The sequence below is a fragment of the Pteropus vampyrus genome, unplaced genomic scaffold, assembly GCF_000151845.1.
Source record: "Pteropus vampyrus isolate Shadow unplaced genomic scaffold, Pvam_2.0 Scaffold38, whole genome shotgun sequence".
NCBI lineage: Eukaryota > Metazoa > Chordata > Mammalia > Chiroptera > Pteropodidae > Pteropus > Pteropus vampyrus.
In genome coordinates, this window is record NW_011888819.1 from 905680 (window position 1) to 918036 (window position 12357).

The 12357-nt window shown below is 35.6% G+C and overlaps 1 protein-coding gene across 7 annotated transcripts in view; it reads left to right on the top strand.

Moving 5' to 3' along the window:
- GRIK1 (glutamate ionotropic receptor kainate type subunit 1) overlaps positions 1-12357 on the top strand; it is a 361909-nt gene that overhangs the window by 217854 nt on the left and 131698 nt on the right. For 5 of the 7 annotated variants that reach the window (XM_023529503.1, XM_011358189.2, XM_011358188.2 and 2 more), the window contains exon 2: positions 11140-11307. The exons of the other annotated variants lie outside the window; for them this stretch is intronic. In XM_023529503.1, the coding sequence (XP_023385271.1) occupies positions 11140-11307 (168 nt within the window). The remainder of the gene's footprint in view (positions 1-11139; positions 11308-12357) is intronic. 7 annotated transcript variants of the gene reach the window in all.

Below are 12357 nucleotides of genomic sequence, written 5' to 3' on the forward strand. Positions count from 1 at the left end.
TACATTTCAAAATTCCACACATCCTTCATAATGAAACTAAAAAGCTTAGGAAGTATATCCTAACACCTAATCAATATTTACTATTCATTTGTCTAAAAGTCCACAACAATTAGAACTGATTTTAGTATAGCATATTTATTAATATATTTATGGTTGATTATATACATATTTTAAAAGATGATTACCCCATGGCATATACAAAATAAATTCTAAATGCATTAGAGCACTAAATATTTAAAAATCAACAGAAAAAATATGTTAAGCAGTATTTCCCCAATCTAACCATGAAGAGAATTTTCTAAGCCTTACAGAAATGAAACAAACTTTATTATATAAAATATCAGAACTCTGGTTGCATTTAACAAAAACCCATATGAAATTAGTGTAAGCTAAAAAGGGGAATTTATTATACATGTGTTGAGATGCAAGAGCAAGAATGTGGCTGTACCCCAGAAATAACTAGAAGGAGAGACCTGAACCCCATTAAGATTTTTTTCATCTCTGCTCTCCTCTACACAACTCCTTCATTATCGTCACTGCACGTGGCCCCCTCCATTTCTCTAATCAATATGGTAAAAGGCAGTGTGCTGACAGCTGCTGAGCTTTCAACATTATGTCTTGAGTACCTGAAGAAAGATGGACTCACTTTCTCTTGGTCCTGGTACAAAACTCCAGCAAGAGAGACATTCACATATGTTGAAACACTCAGCTGTCAGTGTCGCATAATACGGCCATGCCTGCCTCACCACAGGAAGGATACAGAAGCATGAGTGGGAAGCAGTTTCCAAAAAGAAGAGAAGGAATAAATATTTTCACTATAAAAAGATAGACTGAATTACATAAAAATATAAAACTTTTATAATCAGAAAAAAAAAGGTTAAATAAAATTTAAAGGCATAGCAAACTAGAAAAAGTAACTGAAATAATTATGGAAAGATCATTTCTTTCTTCAATACATAAATGCATGAGATAAATATGGACACACCACTCAAAATGGGCAAAGACCAAGATTTAAGAATGGCCAAAAGAACAAATACAATGAAATAACAGGACATTGTAGGAAAATGTTCAACTTTATTAATAGTCAATAAAATGTGAATTTAAATAAGAATTAATTTCAAAGTTATGCCTAAGAAATTGATTTTATTAACAATGTCAAAAATTTAAAGAAATGTACACTTTTATATACGTGTGGTATGTAAATTAATGTAATCTTTCTTGATCTTGATTGGGTAATATGCATCAAGAGTTTTTAAAATGAACATATTGTTAAACTTCAAATTCCATATAAAAGAATTGAGGAAATAAAGTGATGGGCAAATATTTTTTCATAAATATATTTGTTGAAGCATTATTTTTGATAACAAAGAATAGGAAACAAAAATATGTCTAACAATAAAGTTATCTAAATAAACTTATTTTTTGAGATGGAATGATATGTCACTAAAATTATATTTTAGTAAATATTAATTAACATAGAAAATACCATTGAGAGAGAAAGCACAAAATTATACTTTATATGCAATATGATTTTTGTATACATTTACATATTGCCAAAAATATATATATTAGAAAAAAATACACCTAAATCTTGATATTATTAACTCTCTGAGTGGTAGAATTTTAAATTATTATTTTTTCTCCTTTTCCCACATATTTCATATTTTCAATACTGTACTTAAGCTGCTTTATTTTTAATTAGGAAAAAGAAATATTTAAAGAAACGTCAAACTTTGACATTTAAAAATAAACATGACTAACTTGAGTCAATGAGGAAATAATGTATTTTTAAAATATCTATAAAGTAACAAGAACATTAAAACGCATGTTAAAATCTGTGAAATAACAGCCAAAGCTATATGGAGACGTAAATGTGCAAACCCAAATGCTTTAATAAAGAAGAAAGTGTAGACATATTTATAATTTTTTTCAGTTATAAATTTTTAACAGCTAAAAATGACAGAAAGTATAGTTTACATGTAAGGGGAGAGCTATTTTTTAATATTTCGAAAAGGCGAACAAACTAATTTCTTAGCATTTATCCTGAGAGGAAGAGTTACTGCTTCCTACTCTAGATATTATCAAAATTTTGTCTGACAAAATAATATAAATAGTAATGTACTTGATATTCAACCTCATATTTTAAGAACTTTTGAGCTCAAAAGAACACTGACATAATTGTTTAAGAGCTTAAGTATTTAATCCAAGTACAGTTGAAGCCATTATGGAAAATATTATTAGAAAACTCAGCACAATAAACTGAAAATTAAAGTGCTTAATGATAGTGCAAGAAGTCAACTAGATGTAGATGCACACACGTGCACACACAAATAAAATCGATTACAATTATATTTGTCATTCAATAAAGCTGGGGAATAAAATAAAATCAATTACAAAAAAAATAAAATATGAAAGATCGAACTGAACTGTTAAAAAACCCTAAAATAGCTATAAAGATATTAACGTGCAACTTGTTTAAAAACTATAAAATAACTAATAAATATATGTATCTGGATATAAATAAATGCCTATGTTCTTACATAGGATAGGATTTAATATTTCCAAAAAATAATTTATACATTTAATGATATGCTCAAAAGAATTTCAATGAATAAAGAGGCAAAATTTTTGAAGGAAATATTGTATAAGAAGAGTAATTTTGCAAGAAATTCCTTTACCTAGCAAGCGTTAAAACTGGTATTAACATAATACAATGTTAGCATATACATACACAAAAAGGTCAACACAACAGAATAGCTCAGAATTTAAATTAGATAATAATTCAATATATGACAAAGGTGCTATAACACATCAGTAGGTAATTATGTATACATAATTGTATGTAGCATATATAATTATATTAGTTTCCCCTTAATGCTATACACCAGAATAAATTTCAAATGGTTTAAATAACTCAATTATAAAAACAAAATCTTTTTAAAATCCTAATAGTAATTATGTATGTGAATATTTATCAATTGGGGGGATAGAGGAGAAAATTTTAATTGTAAATATTCCAACAGTCTCACAAGGCTAGACAGTTACTGTAATAAATGTCTGACCCCCAAATAGAAACTTTAAGTAACCAAAGATGTTGTCTTGCTGAAATGGCTAGAGAGAATCTGTTGTAGGCTCTGCTCCATGTGCCCTCCCATGGATCCCAGGCTGATGAGGCAACTGTCACTTATATTGTCCCAGTCACCAGGAAAGAGGAAAACAAAAGAGAGCTCTGGGGGTTCTCTCTCTGGCAGTTAAGTCTCCATCTGGGAAGTGACATATGTAGCTTCTGTTCAAGAGTAACTTACATCAGTACCAAAAACAATGCTATCTCAAAATATTAAAAGGCAAAGGAAAGGATCAAGTAATCTAAATTACAGACATACAAATAGGTAGTAAATAAGTATTAAAAATTAAACTCATCCGTATTCAAAAGAATGCAAATTAAAGCAATCACAATACTGTCTGTCACTAACAACAACAAAAAAACTTACTTCTCAGCAAGGTTGCAATTTAATTGGGCCTTTCTACACAGTGGATACAAGTACAGATTGGTTAGCCTTTGCTTCTGCATGGCAGTTTAGCATTATAGAACAAAAGTTTAAACTGCTTATGACTTATAACCTATCAACTACATTTCAGGGCATTTTTCTTTCCACCAGCGAAATCGTGAATAGCACCAAATGTTAATCATAATAAGATTTATAACTGAAGAATTAGCAACAACTTATCAAAAAGGTGAGATTGATTAAGTAAACCATGCTATATCCAAAAAGTACTTTGGATATATAGACAAGGATTAAAAGCAGGGTTATTGTGGGGAGCAGATCTCTGTGGTCCAGTGCCATATGAAAAATGGCAAGAGATAATAGGATAATTATCTTAATTATTTCAAATACAAAAATTATTTAAAGTATTTTTTAATTTTTTAAATAAATATGCAGAGCTACAAAAAAACTAATGGAAAATAATAAAGAAAAATGGGAAGAAAGTACAGCAAAGGACTTTGCATTTTTAAATATTTACATTCAATGTCAAGGACTTGTATCCTTCTGACAACAGATCTATGAGATGACTGATTAAAACTTTTTCATAAAAATACAGACCATCTCATGTTTAGGTTATTTCTGCAAATGAAAGAAAGAGGGAAAAAATGATGGTATAAATCTAATATTAATTTTTTAAACCAATGTCATCATCAGAAGGTTTATATTTCTGATCAAAAACCTAATGTCTTATTTTTCATTAAAATGAGCACAAAAAGAGTATTTAAGACTACAGATTATTTCACTCAGTCCCAAAGAAAGCAGTTCACCGGGTTAGATTTTTTCAAAATGTGTTTCTCGGGACAGCAATTCTACCGCAAGCCCCAGTTACAAGGAAAACTGTCCTATAATCAAATGAATTTGAGGAACACTGGGTTTAACAGAGGCAAATTGCTTTTTTTGCTGCAGGACTTCTGAGCATCCTTTATATATTTGTGCGCAGCGTGACATTCCCAAAAGCGATGATAGGAAGCGATGCTTCCCAAACACATTGGACCACTGAGCTCCCTTTGTGTGCAGCATCTCACGGGTGACTTCTGCGCACACATCAGTAAATACCGCTCTGTCGGAGCTGTGAGCTTTCACTTGTTCTGGTTTCAGACATCAGTTCTCATCTTTAACAGCAATATCTCCTCAGCAAGAAGACATTTCATCTCAAGAAGTAGTAGAAATGAGGGAAGAAAACTAGAAAATTGTGGTGAAATGCATAACACAGCTTCCCTAGAAAGACAGGTTGTAGAGTTGACATATTCCATTTTTTTTTAAATTAATAAGTAAATAAATGGAATTCGAGCCCTCTAGTATGTATGAATATGTGTCATTTAAGTGAGATGTTAAAAGCTAAAGAGGTAACTGATCTCATGAGACATTAGAACAATCACAGACTTTCATAAGAATAAAAGTTTGGCAAGAATCTTTCAGCAGTATTCCTGGATCTCACCTGAAATCTATAGATGAATAAGAGATGAGGCATTTCTCCATGATATTAAGGTGCCGGCAGTCTGATGAGAAGTGAGTGTTTAGAGAGAATCAGGGTTTTGTAAGTGCTTGGGGACAATGGGCCATAATGGTTGGGAGAGTGAGCAATCATCACTGCAAAGGCAGTAATGGGGAAAGCCAGCCAGTCCACTAATATGAGTCCACCAGCCACCCTCCTTCCTTCCTACCTCTCTCATAAGCCTATTTGGCTTGGCAAAATGTGCTACTTTATCACGCACCATGATAAGGCACAAAGAAGGGACTCACCTCAACTGAATGATCATTTGTTGGCGACAATATACTGTGTTGAAATTATTGTATGTAGTCCTGGCAGAGAGGGCAAGTACCACTAAACGTTGTCTTTACCCAGGTTAGACTTCCCAGTTTAAGATTTTTACACCAAAATTAAGTCTGCAAATAGGAGCTAGATTTCATGTTATCGAAAGACAGGGAGAGTTCACCTCTGGCTGGAAGGAACAGGAAAGACCATATTGGAGGGGACAGAGAGCAGGCTTCTTGTTTTGGTGATGGAATGACTGGCTGCTGTACACGATTTCCTGTTCTGTAATCTACCACCACTAGTTCGACCTTTCCCAACAGACTGGAAATTCTGCGGAGGGCAAGAGCCAAGTCCTTTTCATCTCTCTATATCCCACCGCTGCCAGCACAATCCCAGTTGCTAATAGATGGCCAATAATATTTGATGAATTGAATAGCGAATATCACGGAAACAAAAATACCTTTGGCTTTGAATTTTTTTTTTTAATGCGCAACTCAAATTTATTAAGAAAAATTACTGGCAGCATCTGCTAAACTGCATATAACCCACAGCCTTTCCCTTCTCTGGTACTTCCCACAACTGCTACCCTCAGAAGCACATTAGGAATCCCTCACTCCATCGAAATTTTTTCGTCCTCCTTAAACGCCATTCCTACTAAATTTGTGTAGCTCTCGTAGAGACATCAAAGAGAGAGCTTGGATGCAGTTATTAAGGTGTGACATCAAATCCCATGTTTCCTCTTCAAAAGACATCAGTATCTAAAGACTCTTCTAGAAGGTTTAAGCAAAAGCCAGACCACTGATGCTGTCATTTTCCTTACTCACAGCTCTGTCCTTACCCAGGACTTCTTGAAAGGTAAAAATCCAGGTAACTTTTGTCCTTTCATGCTCCCTTAGGTCAAGGAATGCCTGCTCTCCATCCAAATCCATATAGCATGAACTCTTTACTAAGATTATGTTGATCTACAAAAGTAAAACAAAAAGAGGTAACCTGAGTGGGAAGAGAACATTTACCTAAGGGAATCTTAGAATTTAAATTTGTAGCCCTGAAATTAAGGGCATAGCATAGGCCAGTCTAGAATGACATATAGTAATGGTATAACAAGTTAGAATCATGGACATGGCAATAAACAGAGACAATATAATATATATATTTAAGGTATATATTTCCTATCAGCAAAGGAATTGATCAAATCGCCATCTCGTTTTCTGTTGATGGCTTCTGGAATAGTCATTATGCCACAGAAATGAAAAATAAGAGTTAACACTACTAAAGCTTTCCATTTCTTGATTGTCAGCTAATAGTTTTACTCTCCCTTCCTGTGTGATCTCATCGTTTGTCCCAACGAACACCCAGCAGCTAGTTAATAGAGTTAGTGAGGTTTATTAGAATGAGAACAATAATATCTTAGTCATGCCATATTCAGGACAAAATAGGAAAATGTAATAAATGAAGAATTTCAATGTGCTGCATGGCGCAACTACTTGCTTTATCTGCAAAATCAAGTTAGAGAGCTAGAAGTTGTTATTTGAAGTACTGAACAAAGTAACATTTTACAAAGAGGAAAAGATATAGTAATTAAAAGCAGCCACTATGAAGACTTAAGACAACTGGGATAGTGTATTCGTTTTCTGTGGCTGCTGTAACGAATTACCACAAACTGGGTGGCTTAAAGGAAGGAAAAGTTGTTCTCAAAATACTGAAGGCAAGAAGTTTGAGCAATCCAGGTGTCAGCATAGTCCTGCTTCATCCAAACGCTCTAGGGGAGATCCAAGTCCCTGCTTCCTCCAGCTTCTGGTGGTTCTAAGCATCCCTCGGTTTGCAACTGTGTCACTTCAATCTCTGCCTTCCTGTCTACACTTGCCCCTGGGTGATGTCAACCAGTCTTATGGCTTTAAATACCACCTGTATGGTGATGACTCAAATTTCTATCTCCAGATTACACCTCTCTCATGAGATCCACAATGCATCTAACCTCCTCGTTGGCGTCTCCACTTGGATTTGTAATAGGCACCGTAAGATTAATCGTGCTCCAAACCAAACACCTGTACTTTCTCTTCACTTTTGCAATGTCAGGCCAAAAACTTGATGTCATACTTGAAACTCTCTTCCTACTTATAGTTGGTTCCTCTGCCATAAAGTTTTATCTAGAATTTAGCCACTTTTTGCCATAACTCAACATCACTAATCTGTACCTGGCCATCTTCCCTCACCTGGATTGCCTCAGTCGTCTCTTATCGAGATAGCCTGTTATGGCCAGGGCCTCTGTGGCAGGTCTCTGCTTTCGTTCTTGCCCTTCTCATCCCTTCTGTTCATTCTTAACACAGAAACCAGGGTGAGCTGGGAAAACCAATCCCCACTGTGTTTCTCTTTTACTCTCACAGTACGACTACCACACTCACAACTCTTCTGGTCACCAAACATGTGGGAGTTTTCCACACCAAGCGATTCTCCATGATACTGCAGGCTAGGTGTCTTACAATTCAACTCGTTTCTGACACTATCCACGTAGAGATAGCGTCAGATTCCACAAGGAATTGCTCCTCCCCGATTCAGATCCAGCCACAAGTAGGAGCTTCTGTTTCTCTGGAATTGGGGTGCATCACCCTCATAGTACAAAGATGTGTTCACCAACCTAGAAGTTCTCAGAAACCCATCCTTTTGGGCGTTTATGAAGGCTTCATTACCCAGGCATGATTGATTAACTCATCAGCCATTGGCAATTGATTCGACCTCCAGCCCCTCTTCCCTTCCCTCCCTAGAAGTCAAGGGGGTGGGGCTAAATGTTTGGTTTTTTCTACCCCACCCTCTTCCTCTGATTTCCAAAAGCCACTCCATTAACATAACAAAAGACACCCTTTATTGCTCTTATCACTCAGTAAATTTCAAGGGTTTTAAGAGCTCTGTGCCAGAAACTGGGTCAAAGACCAAATACATGTTTCTTATTATAAATCTCAGTATCACACATATCCAGCCTAAAGGGACTGCTGTGTGACCTGTACTCCTATCAGCGACTTTCTCCTGTTTCTGAGATTTCACTTTAATGGTACTTTCCCAGCCCTCTCTACACTTCGCTTCACTGCAGGTTTGGGGTATTTATCAGCAGCTTTCTCTGAGGAAAAAAAAAAAAAGGAGAATGTGGAGGGATGTTGAGTTAATGACATCATTTATAATGCTTGCTTGGTGAAGGAATGAAAGAAAATGCCCCTAAAAATAACAGAGCAGAGTTCCCCTACATACTGCCAAAGCACATAATTAAAAGACTTAAAATTCTCTTAAACCTAGGTCCATTCTGCTTTATGTAAAAAACTACATACCAAAGGAATAATATTGACGTGAATAGGCAGTTCTACAGATGCCATTTCCTCTTTTTATCCTCATTATCCATGTGTAATAATAATTTATTTCTGGGGAACGATTGCGTTTTCGGGGCACTTACACTACATTGCATTGTTCCCTTTATAGAACAATTCTTCAAGGCAAGAAAGGAGGCAATATTAGCCCACATTTAGAGATGAATAATATCAGAAATAAGTTGAAATATATGTGCGTGCGTGCATGTGTGTGTGTGTGTGTGTGTGTGTGACTTTGAATAAGCTGGGCAAAATGTGTGATCTTTCATTTCTAAAACAGGAACACTACCTCCTACTTGGAATTTAATAAGGCTTAAATGAAATATTTACAGTAAAAGAGGATTTTCATAGTAACTTTCTTTCTAGTACTTAAAAATCCTTCTCAAAGAGTAAGTAGGTAGACCAAGATCCAAAATTCAGAACCTCTTGATTCCTATTCAGGTATTTGTTCCCTCCCACCAGCCTGCCTCACACAAGTTAACGATGTGCACATCTGAGCCAGTAATTGACTTTTCCCCTAAACAGTTGGAAGCTAAACATCTTAAGATATTTTGGTCTCCGTAAAGGTGGTGATTCTGAATAAGACACAGTCTGTCTTCGTGAAGGTTCTCAACATGTGCTCAGGAGACAACGAGTAAACAAATAAGTGCAGATAATTACTGTGGAAGTCCTAACACCAGGTTCTGATCTTGAGTCAGCTTGATTGTAGTGGTAAACCCAGCCTATATCTATCTTCTTCCGGTGACCAAGAGTCTATGATGTGAGCTTATGACCTTGCTGTTGAGCATCCACTAACAATTCTGAGAGAAACAGAAAGATCCCCTCTGCCACCCATCAAGGATCTGCTTACAATTGTGTGACAAAGGAAAAAGACAAAATCACTTGAGTAAAAATTTTCCTAACAGTGATTTCACAATAAACGTTCAATATGGATTCATAGGTAAAGGTTATCATGGTCATGTATCATGGTCACATAGCATTCAACTCCAGTTTCTCAGAGAACATGAAAATGATCTCCATATGAACATCTGTCATTGGTCTATGAAAGCGAGAGATATTTCCAAAAAGCGCAAAATAGTTCTATATAAACCTCCTTAGTTTCCCCAATCTGACAATTATAATTGGTTATTTAATAAAGTCAGTTGAGCAGGGCATTGCAAATAATAATAGTAATAATAATTTTAACTTAAAAATTGTAAATATGTTTACTATTTGTTTATTATTCTTTCAAAGTAGAATCAATGTAATTTCTTTGAATTAGATTCTGCCTATTGGAGTTCTCTTTCTAAGAAAGGATAGACCTAAATAATACCTGTGCCTATAGATGCTTATTTTTGATTTTTGGTCTCAAATTTTTCTTTTTATACATATATACAAATATATATATATATTTTTTTTTTTTTTGAGTGGGTAGAAAACTTAAGGCACATGCCAATCAATCTAGCCTAGACAAGTTTGCTAAAAACCTACAACTGACCTTTGGTAAGGCATCGCTCAATGGTATAGGAGAGAGTATAGGAATAGCCATCTGCTAGTTGACAAGTATTGGCATCCCATGGGCACCAATTAATGTGTTTTTCAAAGGAAATTGGGAATGTTGGTCTATCAAGGAGTAAGTTAAATGGAGGCCAGTTAAGAGCCTCTACTGTATGCCCCGTGTCTATTTATAATCCAAGACAGCTCTTAAAGAACATTAAGAATGTGTAGTTAATAATATTTAAATGGTTCCATCAACATCAATGTTTCAAGCAAATTCAGAGCTGGATTCCCTGATGAGGTTTAAGCGCTGCTGTTTTGCTTTTGATGAGATCCTCATGGCTAAGATATCACAGACAGTGCATGTGTTCTTGTGCAGAGGAAGAACGTATCTTCAGCGGTAGAAGGAAGACTTGCTTTTGAGCAGAACAAAACAGTTTCTCAAAAAAATAAAAAATAAAAAGCAGTTCTTTAAATCAGCCCGTGAACTTTGGAAAGTACTAGAATATGACCCCAGAATTCTGAGCCACCAAGAACAGAAGAGCTCTCAGTGTATGTGTGTCTCATTTTGACCCCACTCAACTCTATGATCCCTCTAGAGTCTAGAATGTCTGTTTCTGAATAGAAAGAGCTTCATTTTAAGAAAGGATGGTTGCACCAGGACACAGTTCAAATTATACTTAAGTCAACCAGAGCGTGATTCATCTTCAAACTATAGAAAATCCCTCCTCACCATATATCATCAGTTCTATTTTCCTTGGTACTAAATATTGGGAATACATTTGCCATCTCAGAGGTAATATACAGTGCATATGTATGAAATTAGGTCACACGTGCTGATGAACTTAACTTTTAACACTCTGTTTACAATATGTTCTGACCATGCCTATATTTCTTACATTTATTCTTTTGGACCTTTTGTTTGAATTTATATTATTCTTTGTAAAAAAAAAAAAAATGTGTGAACAATGTGACTAATGCTTCTCATTCATCTCTTTTGCTTCTGCAGGAGGGATTTTTGAAACTGTGGAAAACGAACCTGTTAATGTTGAGGAATTAGCATTCAAGTTCGCAGTGACCAGCATTAACAGAAACCGAACCCTGATGCCCAACACCACATTAACCTACGACATCCAGAGAATTAACCTTTTTGATAGTTTCGAAGCCTCCCGGAGAGGTAACTATTTTCACATTTTTAAAAGCTTCCTTGGGTGATATGTCTGCTCTACAAGTCACCTTCTTTCTGATGCCCTTTTTCAAAGTGGGCATCTTGGTGCAAATGGGTTGCAGGAAATCGGGGTTGGTACCGGATGTCACTGTCCAGAGCAATCTCAACTGTCCTAATGGATGTGGCCCAGCTCTGTGTTATGGGCCTTTCTGATTATCTTATCCTTCAATGCCCTGTACTCTGTGATTAACTGATTCAGCTGTGAATGGAAAATGTCAAGCTTGATCTGTTTTTCCTTCCCAAGGCTGAGATACCACCATGAAATTGTGCAGTGCAGTCAAATAAAACTTTGTGGAAGGTCATATCCACCGAGCGTGTGGAAATGCCCATGGCACACATAACTCACACCCTGAATTTTAATGGGTTGTAAGCTACTGGGTTTACCTAGCATTTTCTCTACTTTTTTTTTAAACTCACACAAGATCATAAAACTATGACGATTACAAATACTGAACTATTCAGTTGTACACCTGAAACTGATATAATGTTCTATGTCAATTATACCTTGATAAAAAAAAAAAGTTTAAAAATAAGAAAAAAATAGAATTATACAATTAAAACAACAAACAAATAAATAAAACAGGAAACTTGGGGTTAAAGATGTTCATTGAGCTCTGTGCATGCTCCAGTTGGGAAGAGATATCTACTGGGGGAAAAAAAAATTAAAATGAAGATTAAACCTATGAGAATAACCTTTGCATTTGATCATTTGATTCTATTTTGCTTCTGAACATAGAAGTTTCTAAAATGTCATCTAATTTATGTGTAGGCTGCAAGGTTTGTCTCATGGGGAGAGTTGTGGAATTGTGGGGCTCCCTGAGTCATCCCCTAGGCCCTTCAAGGGGATTTCGTGAGCACCGTCACATTTGATATGCTTGAAGCTTGGCTTCTAAGAAGAAGTTGAGACGTTTGTGTGAAAACAAGGGTGCTCATCACCCCATAGAGGAAAGCTTCATCCAACAAAAACCCCCAAATAAAAGAAATATAACAAACGCCATG